This window comes from Salvelinus alpinus, chromosome 35 (genome assembly GCF_045679555.1).
Source record: "Salvelinus alpinus chromosome 35, SLU_Salpinus.1, whole genome shotgun sequence".
NCBI lineage: Eukaryota > Metazoa > Chordata > Actinopteri > Salmoniformes > Salmonidae > Salvelinus > Salvelinus alpinus.
Window position 1 is genome coordinate 18,735,262 of NC_092120.1, and position 20,117 is coordinate 18,755,378.

General features: G+C 42.1%; 1 protein-coding gene and 1 long non-coding RNA gene across 7 annotated transcripts in view; one reads left to right on the forward strand and one right to left on the reverse strand.

Annotated features, from left to right (window-relative positions):
* The window catches only part of LOC139564118 (uncharacterized), a 17,353-nt gene extending 12,590 nt beyond the window's left edge, over window positions 1-4,763 (reverse strand). The window contains exon 1 of the long non-coding RNA XR_011672700.1: window positions 4,484-4,763. This is a non-coding gene — a long non-coding RNA (uncharacterized lncRNA). The remainder of the gene's footprint in view (window positions 1-4,483) is intronic.
* LOC139564114 (type II inositol 1,4,5-trisphosphate 5-phosphatase-like) overlaps window positions 1-20,017 on the forward strand; it is a 27,147-nt gene extending 7,130 nt beyond the window's left edge. For 3 of the 6 annotated variants that reach the window (XM_071383317.1, XM_071383319.1, XM_071383320.1), the window contains 18 exons: window positions 3,077-3,173; window positions 3,836-4,030; window positions 5,304-5,405; window positions 5,887-6,001; window positions 8,105-8,221; window positions 8,994-9,181; window positions 9,771-9,882; window positions 10,287-10,396; window positions 10,768-10,903; window positions 11,051-11,200; window positions 11,445-11,555; window positions 12,531-12,696; window positions 13,799-14,034; window positions 15,184-15,291; window positions 16,368-16,452; window positions 16,693-16,820; window positions 17,113-17,224; window positions 19,444-20,017. In XM_071383317.1, the coding sequence (XP_071239418.1) occupies window positions 3,077-3,173; window positions 3,836-4,030; window positions 5,304-5,405; window positions 5,887-6,001; window positions 8,105-8,221; window positions 8,994-9,181; window positions 9,771-9,882; window positions 10,287-10,396; window positions 10,768-10,903; window positions 11,051-11,200; window positions 11,445-11,555; window positions 12,531-12,696; window positions 13,799-14,034; window positions 15,184-15,291; window positions 16,368-16,452; window positions 16,693-16,820; window positions 17,113-17,224; window positions 19,444-19,553 (2,378 nt within the window). In that variant the 3' untranslated portion in view covers window positions 19,554-20,017. Of the gene's footprint in view, window positions 1-1,213; window positions 1,282-3,076; window positions 3,174-3,835; window positions 4,031-5,303; window positions 5,406-5,886; window positions 6,002-8,104; window positions 8,222-8,993; window positions 9,182-9,770; window positions 9,883-10,286; window positions 10,397-10,767; window positions 10,904-11,050; window positions 11,201-11,444; window positions 11,556-12,530; window positions 12,697-13,798; window positions 14,035-15,183; window positions 15,292-16,367; window positions 16,453-16,692; window positions 16,821-17,112; window positions 17,225-19,443 lie in introns of all 6 variants that reach the window. The other 3 variants (XM_071383318.1, XM_071383321.1, XM_071383322.1) reach the window with 2 other exon arrangements.
* The last annotated feature ends 100 nt before the right edge of the window (window positions 20,018-20,117 follow it).

A 20,117-nucleotide genomic window follows, 5' to 3' on the forward strand; every position in this document is an offset into this window, starting at 1 on the left:
TCTGGGAGTTTCCATCTGATCTCACAGGGCGTAGTTTGTTTCCATTTCCTGTGTTCCAATAGCACGCTCGCACACACTACAAATGGAAATTTGTGCCGCAGCCCCACTACACTGTAATTGATACTGCCATTTTGTTTACTCAAAACAGCATACTGGTTCTCTAATACCCCTATTTTGGACACCAGTATGCCTAAAGACAGCATTCAATAGCCTATACTTCACCCTCTCACTCTTGGCTAGCCGTTAAAACAATATATTCCAATATTTCTGCAGTCTTTATCAGGAATTGTATCTGTGGTGAGCTATTAGACTTTTTTTCAGGTAGCTGTAGCCTCTGATTTATAAGCGATTTTCATTGCACTACAGAACTTTGAGTTCTTCCTCTGGTATTGTTTTGCAATCACTTTCCATAAACAATAGATAAAGCTAACATTTACCTTGACGGTCTTGTGAGAGTGTATAGTATGCAAGGAATTACCCCGCGATGGTAAGAACGTGTGTGTGTGATGTGATTCGAATTAGGCTTTGCTAAAGGATGAGCCTATGTTTACGTTGTATTAGCCTATGTTAACTTCCAACTGTTTTTCTAAAGAGAGGTTGGCCCAAGTCCTATCCTATTGCAGGAAGCTATTGGTTCCTGAACTCAATACATCTTGTGCTTAGCCTTGGGTGTAATCATTAGTCCAAACCGTAGCAAATGGAAAACATTTAGCAATAATCAAGAGTTTCTATTGGATAAATTCAGTTAGGTCTCCCCATTTTCATTCCTGTTTGGTTCCTAGTGAATACACCCCTGGTACCAGATCTGTTTTTGCTATCTTGTCCTCATACTGGATAAGAAATCTCAAAAGCTTGTATGCCTAGTACTGTTGCATGAAAACATGTTGGCTATTTTCTTGCACAGCAGCTTGTATTGAGTTGATTCCCGAAAACAGAATACAATAAACAATGAACTCGCAATCAGATACAGCTATATAAGACGGTTGGTGGTTAAACAAAAAAAACGATACTCCCTCTAAAGCAATTTCCTCTCTAATACACTTGCCATGTTCGTAGAGTTTCTTCTGCCAAGCAGTGGCAGACAGTGGCCAAATTGTGTTAGACTCAGGCTTTGACTCTTCCATTGATTTAAACAACTTAAAATGCAATGTCTTGTCTAGGGTATCTTGCAATAGAGAATTGATGTCAGTGAGATTAACCTGGATAAATAAAGGTTATGCCTGAACAAAAATATAAGCGCAAATGCAACAATTTTGAAGATTTTACAGAGTTATAGTTCATGTAAGGAAATCAGTCAATTGGAATAAATGAATTACGCCCTAATCTATGGATTTCACATGCCTTGGAATACAGATATGCATATATGTTGGCCACATATATCTTTAAAAAAACAGTCAGTGTCTGGTGTGACAAACATTTGCCTCATGCAGTGCATCATCTCCTTTGCATAGAGTTGAATGTGGCCTGTGGAATGTTCTCCCACTCCTTTTCAATGGCTGTGCGAAGTTGGCGGGAACTGGAACACACTGTCGTACAGAGTGTTCCACATGCTCAATCGGTGACATGTCTGAGTATACAGGCCATGGAAGAGCTGGAACATTTTCAGCTTCCAGGAATTGTGTACAGATCCTTGCGACATGGGGCCCGTGCATTATCATGCTGAAACATGAGGTGATGGTGGCGGATGAATGGCTCGAAAATGGGCCTCAGAATCTCGTCATGGTATTTCTGTGCATTTAAATTGCCATTGACAAAACGCAGTTTGTTTTTCGTAGCTTATGCCTCCCCATACCATAACCCCACCGCCACCATGGGGCACGCTGTTCACAACGTTGACATCAGCAAACCGCTCACCCACACAACACCATACCATCTCACTCTGTTCACAACGTTGACATCAGCAAACCGCTCACCCACACAACACCATACCATCTGTCTGCCATCTGCCCTGTACAGTTGAAACCGCGATTCATCCGTAAAGTGCACACTTCTCCAGCGTACCAGTGGCCATCGAAGCTGAGCATTTGCCCACTGAAGTCGGCTACGACCTCAAACTGCAGTCAGGTCAAGAGCCCGGTGAGGATGACGAGCATGCAGATGAGCTTCACTGAGACGGTTTCTGACAGTTTGTGCAGAAATCATTTTGTTGTGCAAACCTACAGTTTCATCAGCTGTCTGGGTGGCTGGTCTCAGAAGATCCCGCAGGTGAAGAAGCCGGATGTGGAGGTCCTGAGCTGGTGTGGTTACACGTGGTTGTAAGACCGGTTGGATGTACTTCCAAATACTCGTAAACAACATTTGGAGGCGGCTTATGGTAGAGAAATTAACATTCAATGCTCTGGTGGACATTCCTGCAGTGAGCATGCCAATTGCACCTTCAACTTGAGACATCTGTGGCATGGTGTTGTGACAACTGTACATTTTAAAGTGGTCTTTTAATGTCCCCAGCATTAGGTGCACCTGTGTAATGATCATGCTGTTTAATCAGCTTCTTGATGTGTCAAACCTGTCAGGTGGATGGATTATCTTGGCAAAGGAGAAATCCTCACTAACAGGGATGTAAACAAGTTTGTACACAACATTTGCGAGAAAATAAGCTTTTTGTGCGTATGGAACATTTCTGGGATCTTTTATTTCAGCTCATGAAACATGGGATAAACACTTTACATGTTGCGTTTTTATATTTGTGTATATTTTTCACTATAGGATATAATAAAATGCTATATGTAATGCAATGCTTTTGAAGACAGCCTCAGTCCATTTTCCATACATCCGAGTAGGCAAGGACCAAATCAACTTCACTATTGACCTGTGTGGGGTCTATTTCAGGCATGAGCTGATTGATTCTTCACCGGCGAAGCATTTGCATTGCTAGCTCCTGGGGCCTTTATAGGATTAGTGTTGGCACATGGCAATGTATTTTCCTGATTAGAATGACTTGGTTTACAACTCCTGTGTCTCTCTTGCTCGCTCGCTCACTCTCTTTTGTTGTCTTTTTTCTTTTTTTATTTCCTGCTCTGTCAACTCCCTCCCACGCTCTCTTTCTTGCTTTGTCTTTCTCTCACTCACTCAACAGGGAACTCATTGAACGCAGTAAGCAGATCCCCAGTAGAAGGAAACAAGAGGGTGAACAGTGGAGTGGAGCACCCCAGAGTGGAGTCCGGCCCAGTGAGGTAAGTACTGAACACCACTCTCCTCTCTCTGACAGTGGTATGCAAATGGTTGGCGCTTGAAGAAGGATATAAGGACCAGTGTGCCATATTGCATTTCTCCTCTCGTCCTCTAACCCCTGTCCTGTATTGAGGACATTGAAATGTTTGTGTTGCGGTTATTCATTAGCCATGTTGTTCATTAGCCCAGCTGGAAGCTATACTGCATGTGTAGCCTACATTAGGCCCCCCTTGACCCTATTACAAAATCACAATATATTATGTCTCTCACAACATTAGCTTCCGTCCAGGCTAATGAACATCATGACTTAAGGAAAAAAAACACCCACAACACAAACCATCCTAGACATGAAATAATGATAGCCTAATTGTAGCTCTGCATAGGAAAGAACTTGGTGCCAAGTGCAAACACACTCTTGTGATACCTTTAGTTGGTTTAGTCTGAAAGGAGATGTGTAGTAGATGTTATACAGTAGTAAAGGAGTACAACTACATTACTGACACTCCTGTCCCCCCACCCAGACCATCTTTATATTCACATTTTGTCATTTAGCAGACGTTCTTATCTAGAGCAACCTACCATCAGTGCATTCTACTAAGGTAGCTGAAACCTCCACGTAGCACAATCATTGCAAGTAAAAACGTCCCGTCTTGTGGGCCCGCAGCCAAGGGAAAGTGAAGCGTGAGGGCTGGGATGAGCTGAAGCGCGAGGGCAGGGATGACCTGGTACGCCAGTCCAGCCACACAGCGTCCAACAAAGCTACAATGCTAGCCATGCCGCAGTTTGGCCTGCGCGACAACCTCGTCCGCTGTGAGCTGCTCAAGAACGAGGACATCTACACCTACCTGGAGAATTTCAGGTAACCCCCCTGCCTCTGTCCCGATCAAAGTCACTGTAACATGTATTCTTATATCCTTTTCATGTTGCTGGGCCGGTTAGGTGTCAGCCATTGCTGGACCAGTGACTAGCCCGCTACTCTATTACTTTATTCACAAGCCAAGCCGACTGGTACTGCGCTGGCCTGGTAACACATCCAGTTGCTGGAAAGGACCTTGTTAAATTAAATATCCCACCTACCACAATTTGCTCCGGGTTGGCACAATAGTGTAAAAAAGGTATGTTTCAGCAATACGGCTGGAGGGGGTGTGGTATATGTCCAATATACCACGGCTAATGGCTGTTCTTAGTCACGACGCAACCCGCAACGCTGTGGTATATTGGCCATATATCACAATCCCCTGAGGTGCCTTATTGCTATTAAAAACTGATTGCCCATGTAATTAGATCAGTAAAAATAAATATTTTGTCATACCTGTGGTATATGGTCTGATATCACGACTGTCAGCCAATCAGCAGTCAAGGCTCGAACCACACAGTTTTTGTATTTGTAGTTATCCAACTTCTATGCAAACCAACATCGATGACTCATCACAATTATCAGGAACGACATTCAAAACGCAAGCTACGGGGTTGACACATTTTGCGGTAAACAGGATGTCAGTGTAGAGTTGTGAGAACATCTCATAGCTATAACTGACGAATTAAAGAATTGTCAATTTCCATGTAATGTTGACGGAAATGGTTGCTCTCGAATTACTAGTATCCAAACTCATAGTAATTCATTTCTAATGCAGGTTTTAAGCAAAAGGGTTTTACAAATGTCTTGGCGATAACAAGCGTTTGGTTCTGTCCCAATCTCTCCACCCACTTGTACAATTCTCTTTACGAACTTGAAAGTAAGTGACTGGTTTATGGAAACTTCGTCTAGCCCATGTCTACACCAATCCAATGCTTTTACATTTGTGGGCAGTAGTGGGAAAGTACACACTTCAGGAGGAAGAAAAGATTATTAGGATGCAGGAGGTTTGTACAGATGCCACGATAACAAGTACAGATCATGTACAGTGTCATGATGACAAGTGATGTATACTACAATGCCCTCTGGTGGTGGACACACACATAGCTCTCTGAAGTGTTAAGGTTCTTGCTGCCCATTGCACCATCTGAAGGGGCTTGCTAAGGTCATGTCTGCCAGACACCCTCACAGTTCACCAGTTACGCCTATATTAGGCAATGTTAGGCTTTGCTCCCACTCTCTGACTTTGTACTTACCACTCCTCTCTATCTCTCAGTTTCTTCCTAGGCACGTACAATGTGAACGGCCAAACCCCCAAAGAAGGCCTCCGTCCCTGGCTGGGCTCCACATCCACTCCCCCTGACATGTACTGCGTGGGGTAAGTCCCATCCACCCAGGCATTACAAATCAATTCCCCTCTAAATCCATAGCCCACATAGACACTGACTGTACTGTCTGAGACCCCACTACAAGAGGGTGAGTTAAGTCAGATTGTGTTGAGTGGGAAGACAGTCGTAGTTGTTACAGCAGCAACAGAGCCAATTCAGCCAAACCTCTATGAATCGTGTCTCCGTCCCAGTGTGCACGACTAGTCTTGTGGTGTTGCAGATGATAAAAAAACAACAAAAAAAAACATTTATGTAATCTGCGAATTAGGAACTTTAACACAATGTTTTCAACCGTAGAAGAGACAGTCAGTTGAGAAGAGTGGACTCACGCTCTCCTTGATCATGTTTATCAGGGCACGCTGTCGCAAAACGCCTAGCAACGGAAAACCAAAATAATTATTAATTGGCTACCTTTTGATATTACCTCCCCCGTTTTGTTCCGTTCCTACTGAACATGACCCTGTGTTGCAGGTTCCAGGAGCTGGACCTGAGCAAGGAGGCCTTCTTCTTCAACGACACTCCCAAGGAGACCGAGTGGATGAAGGCTGTGTCTGAGGGGCTGCATCCAGACGCCAAGTACGCCTTAGTAAGAACCTCCCTCTCCTTCAGTTAACCACTGGCCACTTGTCATGCCCAGTCTTGCTACTGCCACAAGGTTGTGTATCCTAATACCAATGTAAAAATGTCTAGCTGTAGATGCCCTCATCCGCTAGTGACTTATTGCTGACTCCACTTTAGTCTGACCCACTACAGGCGTTCCAGGAAGAACCAGGCACATGTGTCCATATCCAAAGTTGTATTCTTCACACAAATTATCTTGTGGTTCTATGAAAGAAAGAAAATGAACAACTGGTAATGCGGCTATATAGTCAGGTCTGTACATAGTATAGCTAATGTGTGTGTAATGCTATGCTAACACAGTAGGCCTTACTACAGATGCATATCAGCGGAGAGAGGAGCTAATCACTGATGAGGCTAGCTGACAGTCAGGATTTATGGCGAAGTCTCTCCAACCAGCTAGAGATCTTATCTGATTTTTAGGAGGCACCTTTGCTTAATTTGGGGCTCCAGAGTGGTGCAGCGGTCTAAGGCACTGCATCTCAGTGCTTGAGGCATCACTACAGACACCCTGGTTCAAATCCAGGCTGTATCACATCCGGCCATGATTGGGAGTCCCATAGGGTGGTGCACAATTGGCCCAGCATAGTCTGGTATAGGCCGTCATTGTTAATATAATTTGTTCTTAACTGACTTGCCTAGTAAAATAAAAAATAATAATTACTGGGACAAGGCTGTAAATCAAGTGCACATGCTCGAGTGCACTAGGCTTTCTAGAATCTTCCACAACTTACTTTAGCTTGAATATAACACACTCTCTTGCAGTAGTTGAAACATGCACTTAATTCTTGTGATAATAGCTGCAGACGTGCAATAGTTACAGTGGCTGGCAGTTCTGTAATTAGACGACATGCATGAGGTAAACAATGCTACCAGCCTGCGACAGAACAAATGTACATATGTATCAAGATAACCAACACTAGCAAGGTTTCAGTAGCATGCATTAAACATCCACAACAGTAGAAGGCCCCAGTTTACATTGTGGATGCACGCACAAACACATCTCGAAAACACACTGAAAACTTGGTCCCCGGCCAAACTTTGCGTCCTCATCAGCTGAAGATGATAACCACTCTGAGCTAGAGTAGGAGGGGCCAGAGTCCAAATGTCCATTCGAGCACACTGATTGGCTGAAACAGACAGCAGAGAAGGGGAGAAATCACCCTAATGGGACTGTGGGGAAGGTTACATGCATGTTTGTTCTTTATAACTGAGGCACTGTTTGAATACGCCAAAAACACATCCTTCCTTCCTTAAAATAAAATAATCACGATGTGAGAGGGTTGGGATTGGTAAAAGAAGTGGGGTGCTAATATTCCTTTTACTTGTCTGAGCACATGCATGTCAGTGATTATCTCAAGTCAGTGAGGAAGGATGCATGTGGTCACAGTTGGTACAATTGAGTGTCGCTGTACTACAGATGTTTCCAAAGCAAAGTGTTATGATGTTGTAATGACTTATTTGCTTCCCTTTATACTGTAAAGTGTGGTTTTGTTAACCTGGTGAGAGCTTGTACATGAGCCTTTCTCTCTTCCAATCTTCTTTTTATCTAGGCCTATTTCCCCTTTTTATAAATTGCAGACTCAAGCCAAACTGCTTCTTCCTCTTTGAAGGCTCGTAAAGATTTTCTCACTCAACCACCCAGTATGATGACATGCAATTTGTCAGTCCTCTGTCACTGGTGGGAATTTAGCACACTTGGTCGCTTCGTAATTGACATAGCATAGGGCAAGAGTCTGTGAAATGGCTGGTTTCACATTAATATGATAATGTTGTGTTATATCCTAGGTTTATATCCTTGACAGGATTGAATGTGCAACAATCATACTGTTAGCAATTTCTCACTTTTTCTCCTGCAGTGTTGACATGAACATTATTGCATCGTCCTGTATGCCACTTCACTGCGGTCCTCCTGACCAGATCTTTATTGTTTACCCCTTCCGCTAACGCTACGTCAACAACCATAGGTGTTTCATAAACAGCACAAACACATCTAGGATCAGGCTAATCGCTAATGCTTGACCAGTGTATTGTCCTGTCTGTGACCTATGACCCCTGTGTATCCCTACAGGTGAAACTGGTTCGTCTGGTGGGCATCATGCTGCTGTTCTATGTGAGGAATGAGCACGCCAAGCACATCTCTGAGATGGAGGCAGAGACCGTGGGCACCGGCATCATGGGTAGAATGGTAGGTTGTGTGTGTGTCCAGTGAGGGTATAGTAGGAGTACTTATCCTTGGCCGCTAAGCGGGCTGTAATCAATTGCTTAGCAGTCTTGGAAGTTTAGAGCAGGAGGTTGGATGGCGTCCACTAGTTTCATTTAGCTTCCATTTTACAGTAGGATAAGGAGTTATATTGCACTACAACCCCTTCTACCTACAAACTCAGTTTTAACCAGTGTTTAGAAAACCAGTTTTTCTCACATTTGTAGCCCCAAATACACCAGACTTGGAACCAAGGTATGTTAGGAAAGCACATTAGATTCCCTATTGTTCATTGAGCTATTTATTTGTATACAGACGTCGCGTTCGAGTGACGCGCTCACATCCTGGTACCAACAAGCTCTGTAGCAGGGTAGCTAACGCTAAAGTCGGACCTTGACAAACTCAACAGTGAGTGATGACCATGAAAACACACAAGACTGATGGCTATAGCCATGTTCAACAAGTTGATTATTCTACTGGCTTTATCTAGCTCTATTTGTGATAGTTTACCTTGCCTCACAGGCTTGCTAGCTATCCAATTCTCTGACATCTGCAATGTTGTTGACAATGACCATCTGATTCCGTGTTTGTTAATAACTTGCACGTGCGGAATTTGAATTTGCATGTGATCGTATCCACTGCTGGATAAACAAAGCTTTTTCTGAAACTGCGTGTGCTACTTTTCATGACGCAGCAGGGATATGGTTTGTTCTATAAAGGCACATAATGTAAAATGTTTTACAAACACCTCTCTCAGGGAAACAAAGGTGCTGTGGCCATCCGCTTCCGCTTCCACAACTCGGACATCTGTGTGGTCAACTCCCACCTGGCCGCCCACATCGAGGAGTACGAGAGGCGCAACCAGGACTACAAGGACATCTGCAGCAGGCTGCTTTTCCGCCAGCACGACCCCGCCCTGGCCCCACTCGCCATCATGAAGCATGAGTATGAACAAGTCTTTAGTACAAAGCAGTATTTCCACTTTTCCGGGTTGTGTTCATTAGGGCATTTTTAAACATGTTTTGGAACCAAAACATTTAAATGAGCGTTTCTTAGTGGATATGTTTTGGGTTGTGTTCATTAGTGCACACATCGATAATATTTAGCAAAGGAAAACAAGAGTGTTTCTTATTGGACGAGTCCAGATAATCCCTGCCTTTTTTCAGTCTTTTGTTTGTTATTTTGTGCCTAATGAACAGGACCCTGGATTTGGTAGTTGTGCTGGTACACCATGCTTTGTATTTATTCCAGCATGGTGCCATTTTCTCAAGGGAACAAAATAGCGAATGTATTATGGAAACCTTTTGATCACAAGACCAGTGCACCTTGCCAATTTCACAGAACTTTATAATGGCTTGCATGAACATTTGAAATGAATGCAGTGTTTTGATGCAGTCGTAGAATGGGATGAGTTCTAGAACCACATGCAAAGCCACCGCTACCGTTTTCAATATTAAAGTATATAATATAGAAGAGTAGTTATATTTCTATGATTTTCCATATTCTCAATGCATCATATTTTCATTGCTTACAGTGTGGTCCTATGGCTGGGTGATCTCAACTACAGGCTAAGTGACCTTGATGTCGACAATGTGAAGGACTTAATCGCCAAGAAGGATTTTGAAACGCTGCACAGTTATGACCAGGTAGGTAATCTCAAGCCGCTTAACTTCAAGCCATTTAAATGTCTACTTCTGGGGTGTGTTCAGTAGGCAAATGTTGAAGAATGTTGCAGATAATGTCATGAATAGAGCTGACATGATTCCTTACTCTACTTGTCAGACAGGGAGGTTTGTTCTACGTAATATCTGAAAGTTCCACAACATTATTCCCAGGGTCATATTCATAAGGCACCAAACGGAAGAAAACTGATCTGAAACAGGGAGGTACTACCTGAAATTGTCCAATCAGAAACACAAATTTTTCGTTGCAAAACGTTTTGCTACATTATGCCCTAATGAATAAGACTGCTAATCTCTGTGTTCAGTGCCAGTCACATTACACCCTGATGAGTGTGATAATTGTCACGCTGTCTTGTTGTGGTCCTCAGCTGAAGAGACAGATTGATGAGAAGGCTGTTTTCGTGGGCTTTGTGGAGGGAGAAATCGGCTTCCTGCCCACTTACAAATACGACACTGGCTCCGACCAATGGGACACAAGGTAACTTCTCCTCTCTAAATGTCTAGTATTATCTATAAAGGCAATGGAGAAAACAATAACACTTTACTAAAAGCCTGCAGATATATTGCATTATAATGACGTTTTATAATGCATCGTAAGAACATGTATGAACCCCTTATGTCTTATGGTTGTCGCATTATGAGCCTAGGGCGTTTTGAGTTGGAATATTGATACATAGGGAGACATTATATATTATAAGCCTTATTATAATGCATTACAAAGGCGCATACATTCTTATAATACGTTTTAAAGCATTATAGCTGCAGAATAAAATGTTACAAAACTCTTAAATATCTTATTGCGTGGAATTCGTCTCTGAAATGTCTTAGTTTCATGTTTCACACCCTCAGTGAAAAGTGTCGTGTGCCGGCGTGGTGCGACCGGATCTTGTGGCGAGGCAAGAATGTGCGGCAGCTGCACTACCAGAGTCACATGGACCTGAAGACCAGTGACCACAAGCCAGTCAGCTCCCTGCTGGAGATAGGGGTGAGAATTAGTTTCTGCCATTTGTCCTTTGACCTCTTAGAGACCATGAGGTTTTGGTTGGTTTACGCTGGGGGTCATAACCAAAGAATCTTATAGCTAATCCAAGATTGTTCAGGTAGGCCTTTTATAATCTTAGTCACACTATAGGGCAGAGCAAGCAAGGAGGTGGGCAGAGCAAGCAAGGAGGTGGGCAGAGCAAGCAAGGAGGTGGGCAGAGTTTCATCTTGCTCCATCCTCTCCCAATGCCCTGCTGCTAGACGTCCTGTCTTTACCAAGTATGGGAATTCCCTATTAGAAGTGAGTTTTATTTTTAATTCTTGTGACCAGTCTGAGTTTCCCCCAGAGCCATATATTTAGGGATCAGACAACTTTTAGCATTGTGCATTTTAGCATTTCATTTATCCATTCATGACAAGTATTTGGATTGTAATTCTAGATATTCTGTTGCATGGCATTTTTTTTTTAATGTTAAAATAATGTTATGCTTCTAGTTTCCCCCATTCATCTGTGTTTTAACCTCCCTTCTCTGCTGTTTCTTCAGATCAAGCTGGTGAACGAAGAGTCTTACAAAAAGACATTTGAGGAAATTGTGCGCTCGCTGGACAAGATGGAGAACGAGTGCATTCCGTCCGTAACTCTGTCCACGCGAGAGGTGAGTGGTCAAGAGTTCAGTGATTCTACTTGAATTGTTATAGATGAAGAATATGTTAATATTGCTCTGGTCTTTCATAATACACAATACAACATTATCAGTGGACATTGACAGCAGCAGAACCTTGTGAACAACGCTTATCATATGAGCTCTGCTCTTTACGAACAGGAGTAAAATTGAGGGAAAACGTCTGTGCTACATGTACAAATGTACATTTTCTCTTCACATTTAAACTGCACTTTTTTTATTGTTTAAACGTTCAATGAAAAATAATTCAAATGACTTGAATTCACAATTCAGATGTGGTTCTGTGTATGACCGCTAGGGGTCAATGCAGTTCAATCTACCGCGGTCCTGGAATTCCTACATACTTGTTGTCACTAGTTACCACAGCCACAAAGTCATAAAGCCCGTCTATTTCTACAATTTATCTTCTTAAAATGTGATTTTTAAACCTAACCACACTGCTAACCTTAGTCTAAGCCTAACCTTACATTAAGTTTTCATGAATTTTTTCGATATTGACAATTTTGACAGTGGTAACTAGAGGAAACCCTACCCGGCGGCGCTCGCCCCCGCTCACAATGGTATTAATGTCATTTTAGGTTCTCTGTTGTGTGCCTCTCCTCCATGTTGTCAGTACGTAGATCATGTCCCACTGCTCGTTGCAGTGATGTATTACCGTGTTTTCATAGACATCCAACAATCTGTTGTTAATGCCACGTATGGTGTTTGAGAGCTCGTGCTTTGTACTTGCAATTATTGCGCAATTTCTCCATCAGGGCCGTCACGGTTTTTCGACATGTCATCTTGTAGTCTGGTTCTAGATATACCATTAGGGTATTGAAGGTGACATCCTCTACCATTGACAATGGCTGCATATCAACTGCAATGATTTCTGTAATCAGCGCTGTGATTTTCACACCCCCTACTCCCTACCTGTGAAACCTAATCCAAATCACTCTCCCTCCCCAGTTCCACTTCAAAGACGTGAAGTTCAGGCAGCACCAGGCAGAGACTCTGACCCTCCACAACGACGGACAGGTCCCGTGCCAGTTTGAGTTCATCCAGAAGCTGGATGAGCCCACCTACTGCAAGCCCTGGCTCACCGCCAACCCGGCCAAGGGCTTCATCGCTCAGGGTGAGTACAGCAGGACCGTGGCCCTATTCTTTCTTCCGTGTTTTCTTGAGGTAAGCACATTTATCAAGTGTGTCAGAGTAGGAGTGCTCATCTAGGATCAGGCCCCCCTCCGTTCATGTAATCCAATTCATTGTGATCTCAAATGTAAAACTGATCCTACATTATCACTCCTACTCTAAAACATCTGATACATACAGCCCCAGATCTAGAGTTTGGCCTGATGACAGCAAGGTTGCCACTCCATTTACTTTCTTCAACCTAACTCATTCAGATCAGTGAGTACTTCAAGGAAGGTCGGAAGGCATTTCTGAAGTATTGGAACAGGGCCTAAGACTTACATTCAGGAATGGATATCAATCTATATAAGCACCTGGCCTCCCCGCTATGTTTGACGTAATGTCATGAGCTCTATGACATATGAAGCGAGAGACCACATCATAGCTCTGTGTTCTGAGTGAATGATTAGATTTGAGTTTTCCCGGTGACTGCAATTGATAGAGGCATTTTCTCAACTCAGTGTTTGATGGTTGGGAAGCAATTTCAGATCTGTCTAACACGAGAGACTTGTAAATAATGGAGATCTCAAGGCTTAGGGTGGAAGGAGTGGTGGATGTGCCTCAGTGCTCGTTGCCTCTCTGGGTCTTGCTGATGGTCTGTGTTTTAACAGTTTGTCTCATTTAGTTCTGGAGTTGTCAATGTAGTGATGCAGCTGTAAATGAATAGGGTTTCCTTCACACATTCACATGCAGTTAGTAATGCTTAGTGTACAGTACAACCTTAGCTTATGGTAGGTCAACACCACTCGTCAACAGGTTTCCACAAAGCACATTTACATAGAGCAGGGTCATGTTCATTAGGTCATGCAACAAAAAACATTTTCAAACATTTTGAAACGGAATCTTTTGGGTTATTGGACATGTCCAAGTAGTCCCTCCTTCAGTTTGTCAGTAGAGTTTTCATTCATTTGATCGCTAAAGAACACAACCCTGTTCATCTGTGTCTCAGGGAATTGATAATCAGGAATTGGTGCCTTTCTGAAATGTTCCTCCATTTGATAAATCATTGAAATATACCTGATCCCGTCAACGTGCTGTTCACCAAGGCGGCAACATGGACATTGACCTGGAAGTGTTTGTGAACCGCTCCACCGCCACGGAGCTCAACGCAGGCCGCCAGCAAATCGAGGACATCCTGGTGCTCCACCTGGAGCGGGGCAAGGACTACTTCCTCTCTGTGTCAGGCAACTACCTGCCCAGCTGCTTTGGCTCATCCATCCAGACCCTGTGTCAGCTGAGGGACCCCATCCAGGAAATGCCCCTGGAGACCATCCGGGAGCTGGTGAGTGGTCATTATAGCCAGCAAGGAGTGTGTTCATTATTGTATATATTTTGCAATGGAAAGCAAAAATGTGCATTTCTTATTGGACACATTCATGGTTCTGAGTGAATACGACCCAGGTGCAGTCTGACTCAGAAGGCTGCTTTCCCATTCTTCACACTTCTCCAAAAGTGTGCAGTGGTCTGGTATATTCCCCATCGTGGATTTAAAAGTATTAGATTGGTGTAACCTAAGCATTGGCTGAAGGGAGTTTCCACCATTGTGAAATATGGAGTATGCAAGTGCACATGTTGGGAAAAGGGTGGAGAATCAGGAATCACAACACCTGACTGTGGCCTGGAAATGTCCCCCTCTTCAGGGCCATTTTATATGAAAGGCCTTGCCCAGAGTAAAAACAATTAAAAGTGAAAGTGCTCTGGGGGGATTCTGTCCTGCTGATAATTTTTGTATGACTTTGTTTTCTATGTAAATGCACAGTCATCTAAAAATGACCAGGAATTGTGAATGTTGAACTAGCTGCAGTCTATATTCCCCAAATTCATTGAAACGAGACTAGACACATTTGCACTAAAGACAGAAGCTAAAAGGAAATTCTGTTTGTAAGCTTTTCGTTATAGCCCCCCATTTCCCTTTTGTCTTACTAAGCCTACTTCTTGTGTAAAAACAGAAACTGTTTGTAATGTTTTTTTGCACTGTGTGAACCAAATAGGAGCTGTTGTGTCTGAAGTGGGTTTCCAAACAGGGAATCAAATCACCCATTGGTCCAGAACACACTGTTGCCAGGGGAGAATATCCACAGGGTCATTAGTGTTTGAGTATCCACAGGGTCATTAGTGTTGCAAAACAGCATGGCTGTCATGTACACTAGAGCGACCCTCTCCAGAAGCTTTTGTGTTTGATCATCAGTCAGTGTTATGCTAAAACTGACCAGATGAAAAGATGATAGATTCTGAGAATAAAGAAGCCCAAAGATGTCTCACCCTTTTTGATATTTTAATTTTATTATCTATGGCTAGCTAGTAATTAATACAGGCAGCATAAATAGCTACAACACATTGTCCTCTCAGGATATGTTGTTAAAGAAAGGTTAGGTCCAGAATTTAAACCCATTTCACTCAACTGTCCATTTTTCTTGTCTTCTTTCTAAAGACGTCATCAGGCGATGAGACCAGGACCGTAATCATCGATAAGCCCCTGGATATCCCTAAAGAGATATGGCAGATGGTGGACCACCTATACCGTAATGCACCTAAACAGGTCAGGACTCACAGAAATCTTTTACCATTTACGCACTACTGAACCAAACCTAGAACAGCTAGGTGCGTCATTGGATGCTTTTTTTGCCCCTCACTTTATACACAGAAAATCTCCTCTAAACATAGAATCAAGCTGTTTATCTGTCTCTCTGTGACCTCTAACGGAACGAAGTTGACTACAAATACAAAGTTGCCAATGTCTTTACAATTGAACAAGCAAAAGATGCTTCAAATGGAAACTGAGATTGCATTAAATAATAAATAGGCCTACAGTAGACCTATAGGCCTTTTATATTTCAAACATATTGAAATCAATTTCATATACAGTCAATTGTGTTCTATTTGTAGGCTACACTCTGGTAGGCTTTACATGTAGGCCGTCATTGTAAATAAGAATTTGTTCTTAACTGGCTTGCATAGTTAAATAAGTAAATAAAAAAATATTGGTAAAACGGGCCCTGAGCTGTACTATGCCTCCACAATAGTTGTTGTTGTTGCCTGGAAGGGACGATGTGAAAAGAAAAAATCAGAACCAGTACAGCTCGGGTCAGAATCAGGCATTCGGTTCTTGACAATACACTAGTTTTCACGGACATTGGCTAGTACCTTTTTGCCTACTTAACTCCCCTTTCCCAGTTAGTTGCACAGCCTCAAAGAATTTAAAGTGAGTTGGGCAACTTTTGGCGTCCTCCCAGCTGTGTGCTTTTATTTGTATTTTTACAAGGACAGACTTTTTCACCACAGCAAACCAGCGGAGTGAAAATAGGAACGTTTGGAAACATTCTATTTGTCTCTGGCATCCACCAACAGGCTGGAATGACTCAACAGAACGGTTTTGTCTCTGTGATGCCCAGTTTGCTTTTTTGTAAAACCTGGCTTTGAATGTTAAGGGGAAAAAAAAAAAAGATTTATTAGTTGATTAATTAAAGTCAAATGCATAATACTCTACAATATTGACATGAACACAGTTCTATTACTCCCCGATCAGTTGAAATGCTGCTCCTTTTGCCGGCTACCTTTTGTGTGCTTTGAAGTTATGTGTTTACAGTACAACTAACTTTTTGCCTCTATTTCAAGGGGGAACTATTTCAACAACCTGGGCTCCGCAGTGAATTTGTGGAGATAAGGGATTGCCTTGACACTGGCATGCCAGACTCGCTCCGTATCCTTAACAACTGATATACACCTGGGTTGTGTTCATTAGGCATTAAATGGAAGAAAATGGCCTGAAACAGGGAAGGACTACCTGGACATGTCCAATAAGAAATGCTCATTTATTTTTCTTTTGCAAAAGTTTTCCATTTTGTGCCTTAATTTATCCAGGGTTGTGTCCATTAAGTCTTAGTGTCTACACTGTATTTTTTTAAGTGGTTGATGCCCCTTGACCCGTGTTGACCCCTAGCTGGCAGTAACCACTCTGTGGCAGAAGCACTGCTCATCTTCCTCGATGCCCTCCCTGAGCCTGTGGTCCCCTTCTCCCTGTACCAGCAGTGCCTGGAGTGCTGCTCCAACACCAGTCAGTGTAAAAAGGTCAGTACCAATTCAACTCACTCTTAAAAGTAGACGTTACTTTTCTCAGTGCCCCTATAGTAGGATACTCTGTATGTAATGATTGTCTGCTGTACTAGGTCTTGTTCATTAGGCTTCAAACGTTCTGAAATAGGGAGAGTCTAACATGTTTTTTTTTTACGTTTTCTGTTGCGTGCCCTAATGAACCCAACCCAGTTGTGGGGAATTAGTCTGTGATTTGCTCTCATGTTGTGGTGTTTTAGCTTGTCTATGGTGTTGATTGCTATTGAGTGATGTTTTTCTTCATCCTCAGGTTGTATCCTTGTTACCTCAGTGCCATAAAAACGTGTTTAACTACATAGCGGCTTTTCTCCGTGAGTTGTTGAAGCATTCTACACACAATAGCCTGGATGTCAACATTTTAGGTAAGCTGGAATGGAAAATTGTGTAACACATTTTGCATTCTTTTCAAACACACAATTGCCTGACATGTGTTTTGAAAGGGTTAAATGAAACTTCATGGTCTTCTTGACCAGTACCAAAGAGGTTCAATGTTTACAAAGTTGAGCAGTGCAAGTTTTAAGATCAGAAGCCGTAACAATTTCCATGTCGCAATAAAACAATAGCACCAGGGACTGTTGTGATAAAATGCCTAATTTATTCCACTGCATGCAAATGGTTATGCAAGCTTGTTTGGGTTTTATATTCCAAATAACCAGAAAGGCCATAGTAGTGTTTCTGTACTGTGATACTGTGCATATGCTTTTTTTCCTTTTTCACCTTAGGGCAATCCGTTATAATTTATTTACTTAGTTAAAAATATAGCCTAGTAATGCAATACTAGCTATACAGTTGAATTCGGAAGTTTACACACACTTAGGTTGGAGTCATTAAGACTCGTTTTTCAACCACTCCACAAATTTCCTGTTAACAAACTAAAGTTTTCGCAAGTCGGTTAGGACATCTACTTTGTGCATGACACAAGTAATTTTTCCAACAATTGTTTACATACAGTGAATTATAAGTGAAATAATCTGTATCACAATTCCAGTGGGTCAGAAGTTTACATACACTAAGTTGACTGTGCCTTTTTAAACAGCTTGGAAAATTCCAGAAAATTATGTAATGTCTTTAGAAGCTTCTGATAGGCTACTTGACATAATTTGAGTCAATTGGAGGTGTACCTGTGGATGTATTTCAAGGCCTACCTTCAAACTCAGTGCCTCTTTGCTTGACATCATGGGAAAATCATAAGAAATCAGCCAAGACCTCATAAAAATAATTGTAGACCTCCACAAGTCTGGTTCATCCTTGGGAGCAATTTCCAAACGCCTTGAAGGTACCATGTTCATCTGTACAAACAATAGTGTGCAAGTATAAACATCATGGGACCACGCAGCTGTCATACCGCTCAGGAAGGAGACATGTTCTGTCTCCTAGAGATGAACGTACTTTGGTGCGAAAAGTGCAAATCAATCCCAGATCAACAGCAAAGGACCTTGTGAAGATGCTGGAGGAAACAGGTACAAAAGTATCTATATACACAGTATAACGAGTCCTATATCGACATAACCTGAAAGGCCACTCTGCAAGGAAGAAGCCACTGCTCCAAAACCGCCATAAAAAAAGCCAGACTACGGCTTGCAACTCCACATGGGGACAAAGATTGTACTTTTTGGAGAAATGTCCTCTGGTCAGATGAAACAAAAATAGAACTGTTTAGCCATAATGACCATCGTTATATTTGGAGGAAAAGCGGGGAGGCTTGCAAGCCGAAGAACACCATCCCAACCGTGAAGCACGGGGGTGGCAGCATCATGTTGTGGAGGTGCTTTGCTGCAGGAGGGTTTGTTGCACTTTACAAAATAGATGGCATCATGAGGATGGAAAATTATGTGGATATATTGAAGCAACATCTCAAGACATCAATCCGGAAGTTAAAGCCTGGTCGCAAATGGGTTTTCCAAATGGACAAATGACCCCAAGCATACTTCCAATGTTGTGTCAAAAAGGTTTAAGGACAACGAAGTCAAGGTATTGGAGTGGTTATCACAAAGCCCTGACCTCAATCCCATAGAACATTTGTGGGCAGAACTGAAAAAGCATGTGCGAGCAAGGCCTACAAACCTGACTCAGTTACACCAGCTCTGTCAAGAGGAATTGGCCAAAATTCACCCAACTTATTGTGGGCTACCCAAAACGATGACCCAATTTAAAGGCAATGCTACCAAATACTAATTGAGTGTATGTAAACATCTGACCCACTGAGAATGTGATGAAAGAAATAAAAGCTGAAATAAATCATTCTCTCTCTTATTCTGACATTTCACATTCTTAAAATAAAGTGGTGATCCTAACTGACCTAATACAGGGAATTTTTACTTGGATTAAATGTCAGGAATTTTGAAAAGCTGAGTTTAAATGTATTTGGCTAAGGTGTATGTAAACTTACGACTTCAACTGTAGCTATGATATTAGCTGTAATAATGTTGGGTCAGATTCTGGATTTGGTTTCTTTTTCATTGTTCTCCTTTTATTTAATAATTTATGATACAAAATAAAAAAGCAACTATTTAATCTTACTTCAAGTGCCAGTTAGTAATTATTACGTTATTGACATTGTGCCCTGTGTCATCCCTCACAGCCACCATTTTTGCTTCCTTGCTACTGAGGTCACCTACGAAGCAGGACCTTGCAGAGAAGAAGAAGACCCAAGAGTTTTTTCAGCATTTCCTAGTCCAGGACCTCTCTTGAATGGAAGTGTTTTCCTGCCATGTCTTACATGCTACAAACTCTTTTAGATACTATTGTAGTTTAATGTACAGCTCAGTATTTGTAATACATGTAATAAGTTCCTATTCATATAGATGGCTCTTTGTATAGGTACACAGTCAGTCAAATTGATTAGGCTTACGCTCCTTTGATTTGAAATCAACTATGTTTTGACAAACTATGTTTAACCTGTAAGCTGTTGATGTACAGCTTTTATTCTATCACTGAGCAGCTGTAGTGAACTGACCATTTTTAATGTATGTATATTTACCAGTTTATTTAAAGAAAAAACTATGTTGTGCTGTTTTTGTGAAGGGAAAACAGCGGATCGTTATTTTATATATGAAAGTACTTCAAACAGTTGTGGTTTGACTTTTTTTTCTCCCCATTTATCAAGCAAATTGAAAAAAGTTAGTTTGGAATTTAATAAACCCACTGTCACATTTGCCCTTGGCCTATCCAATGTGGTCCTTTGGCTGTTAGTACTGATTGGGGATTGCTTTATTAGCTTTGCATTATTTTAAATCTAATATTTAATTTCAGTAG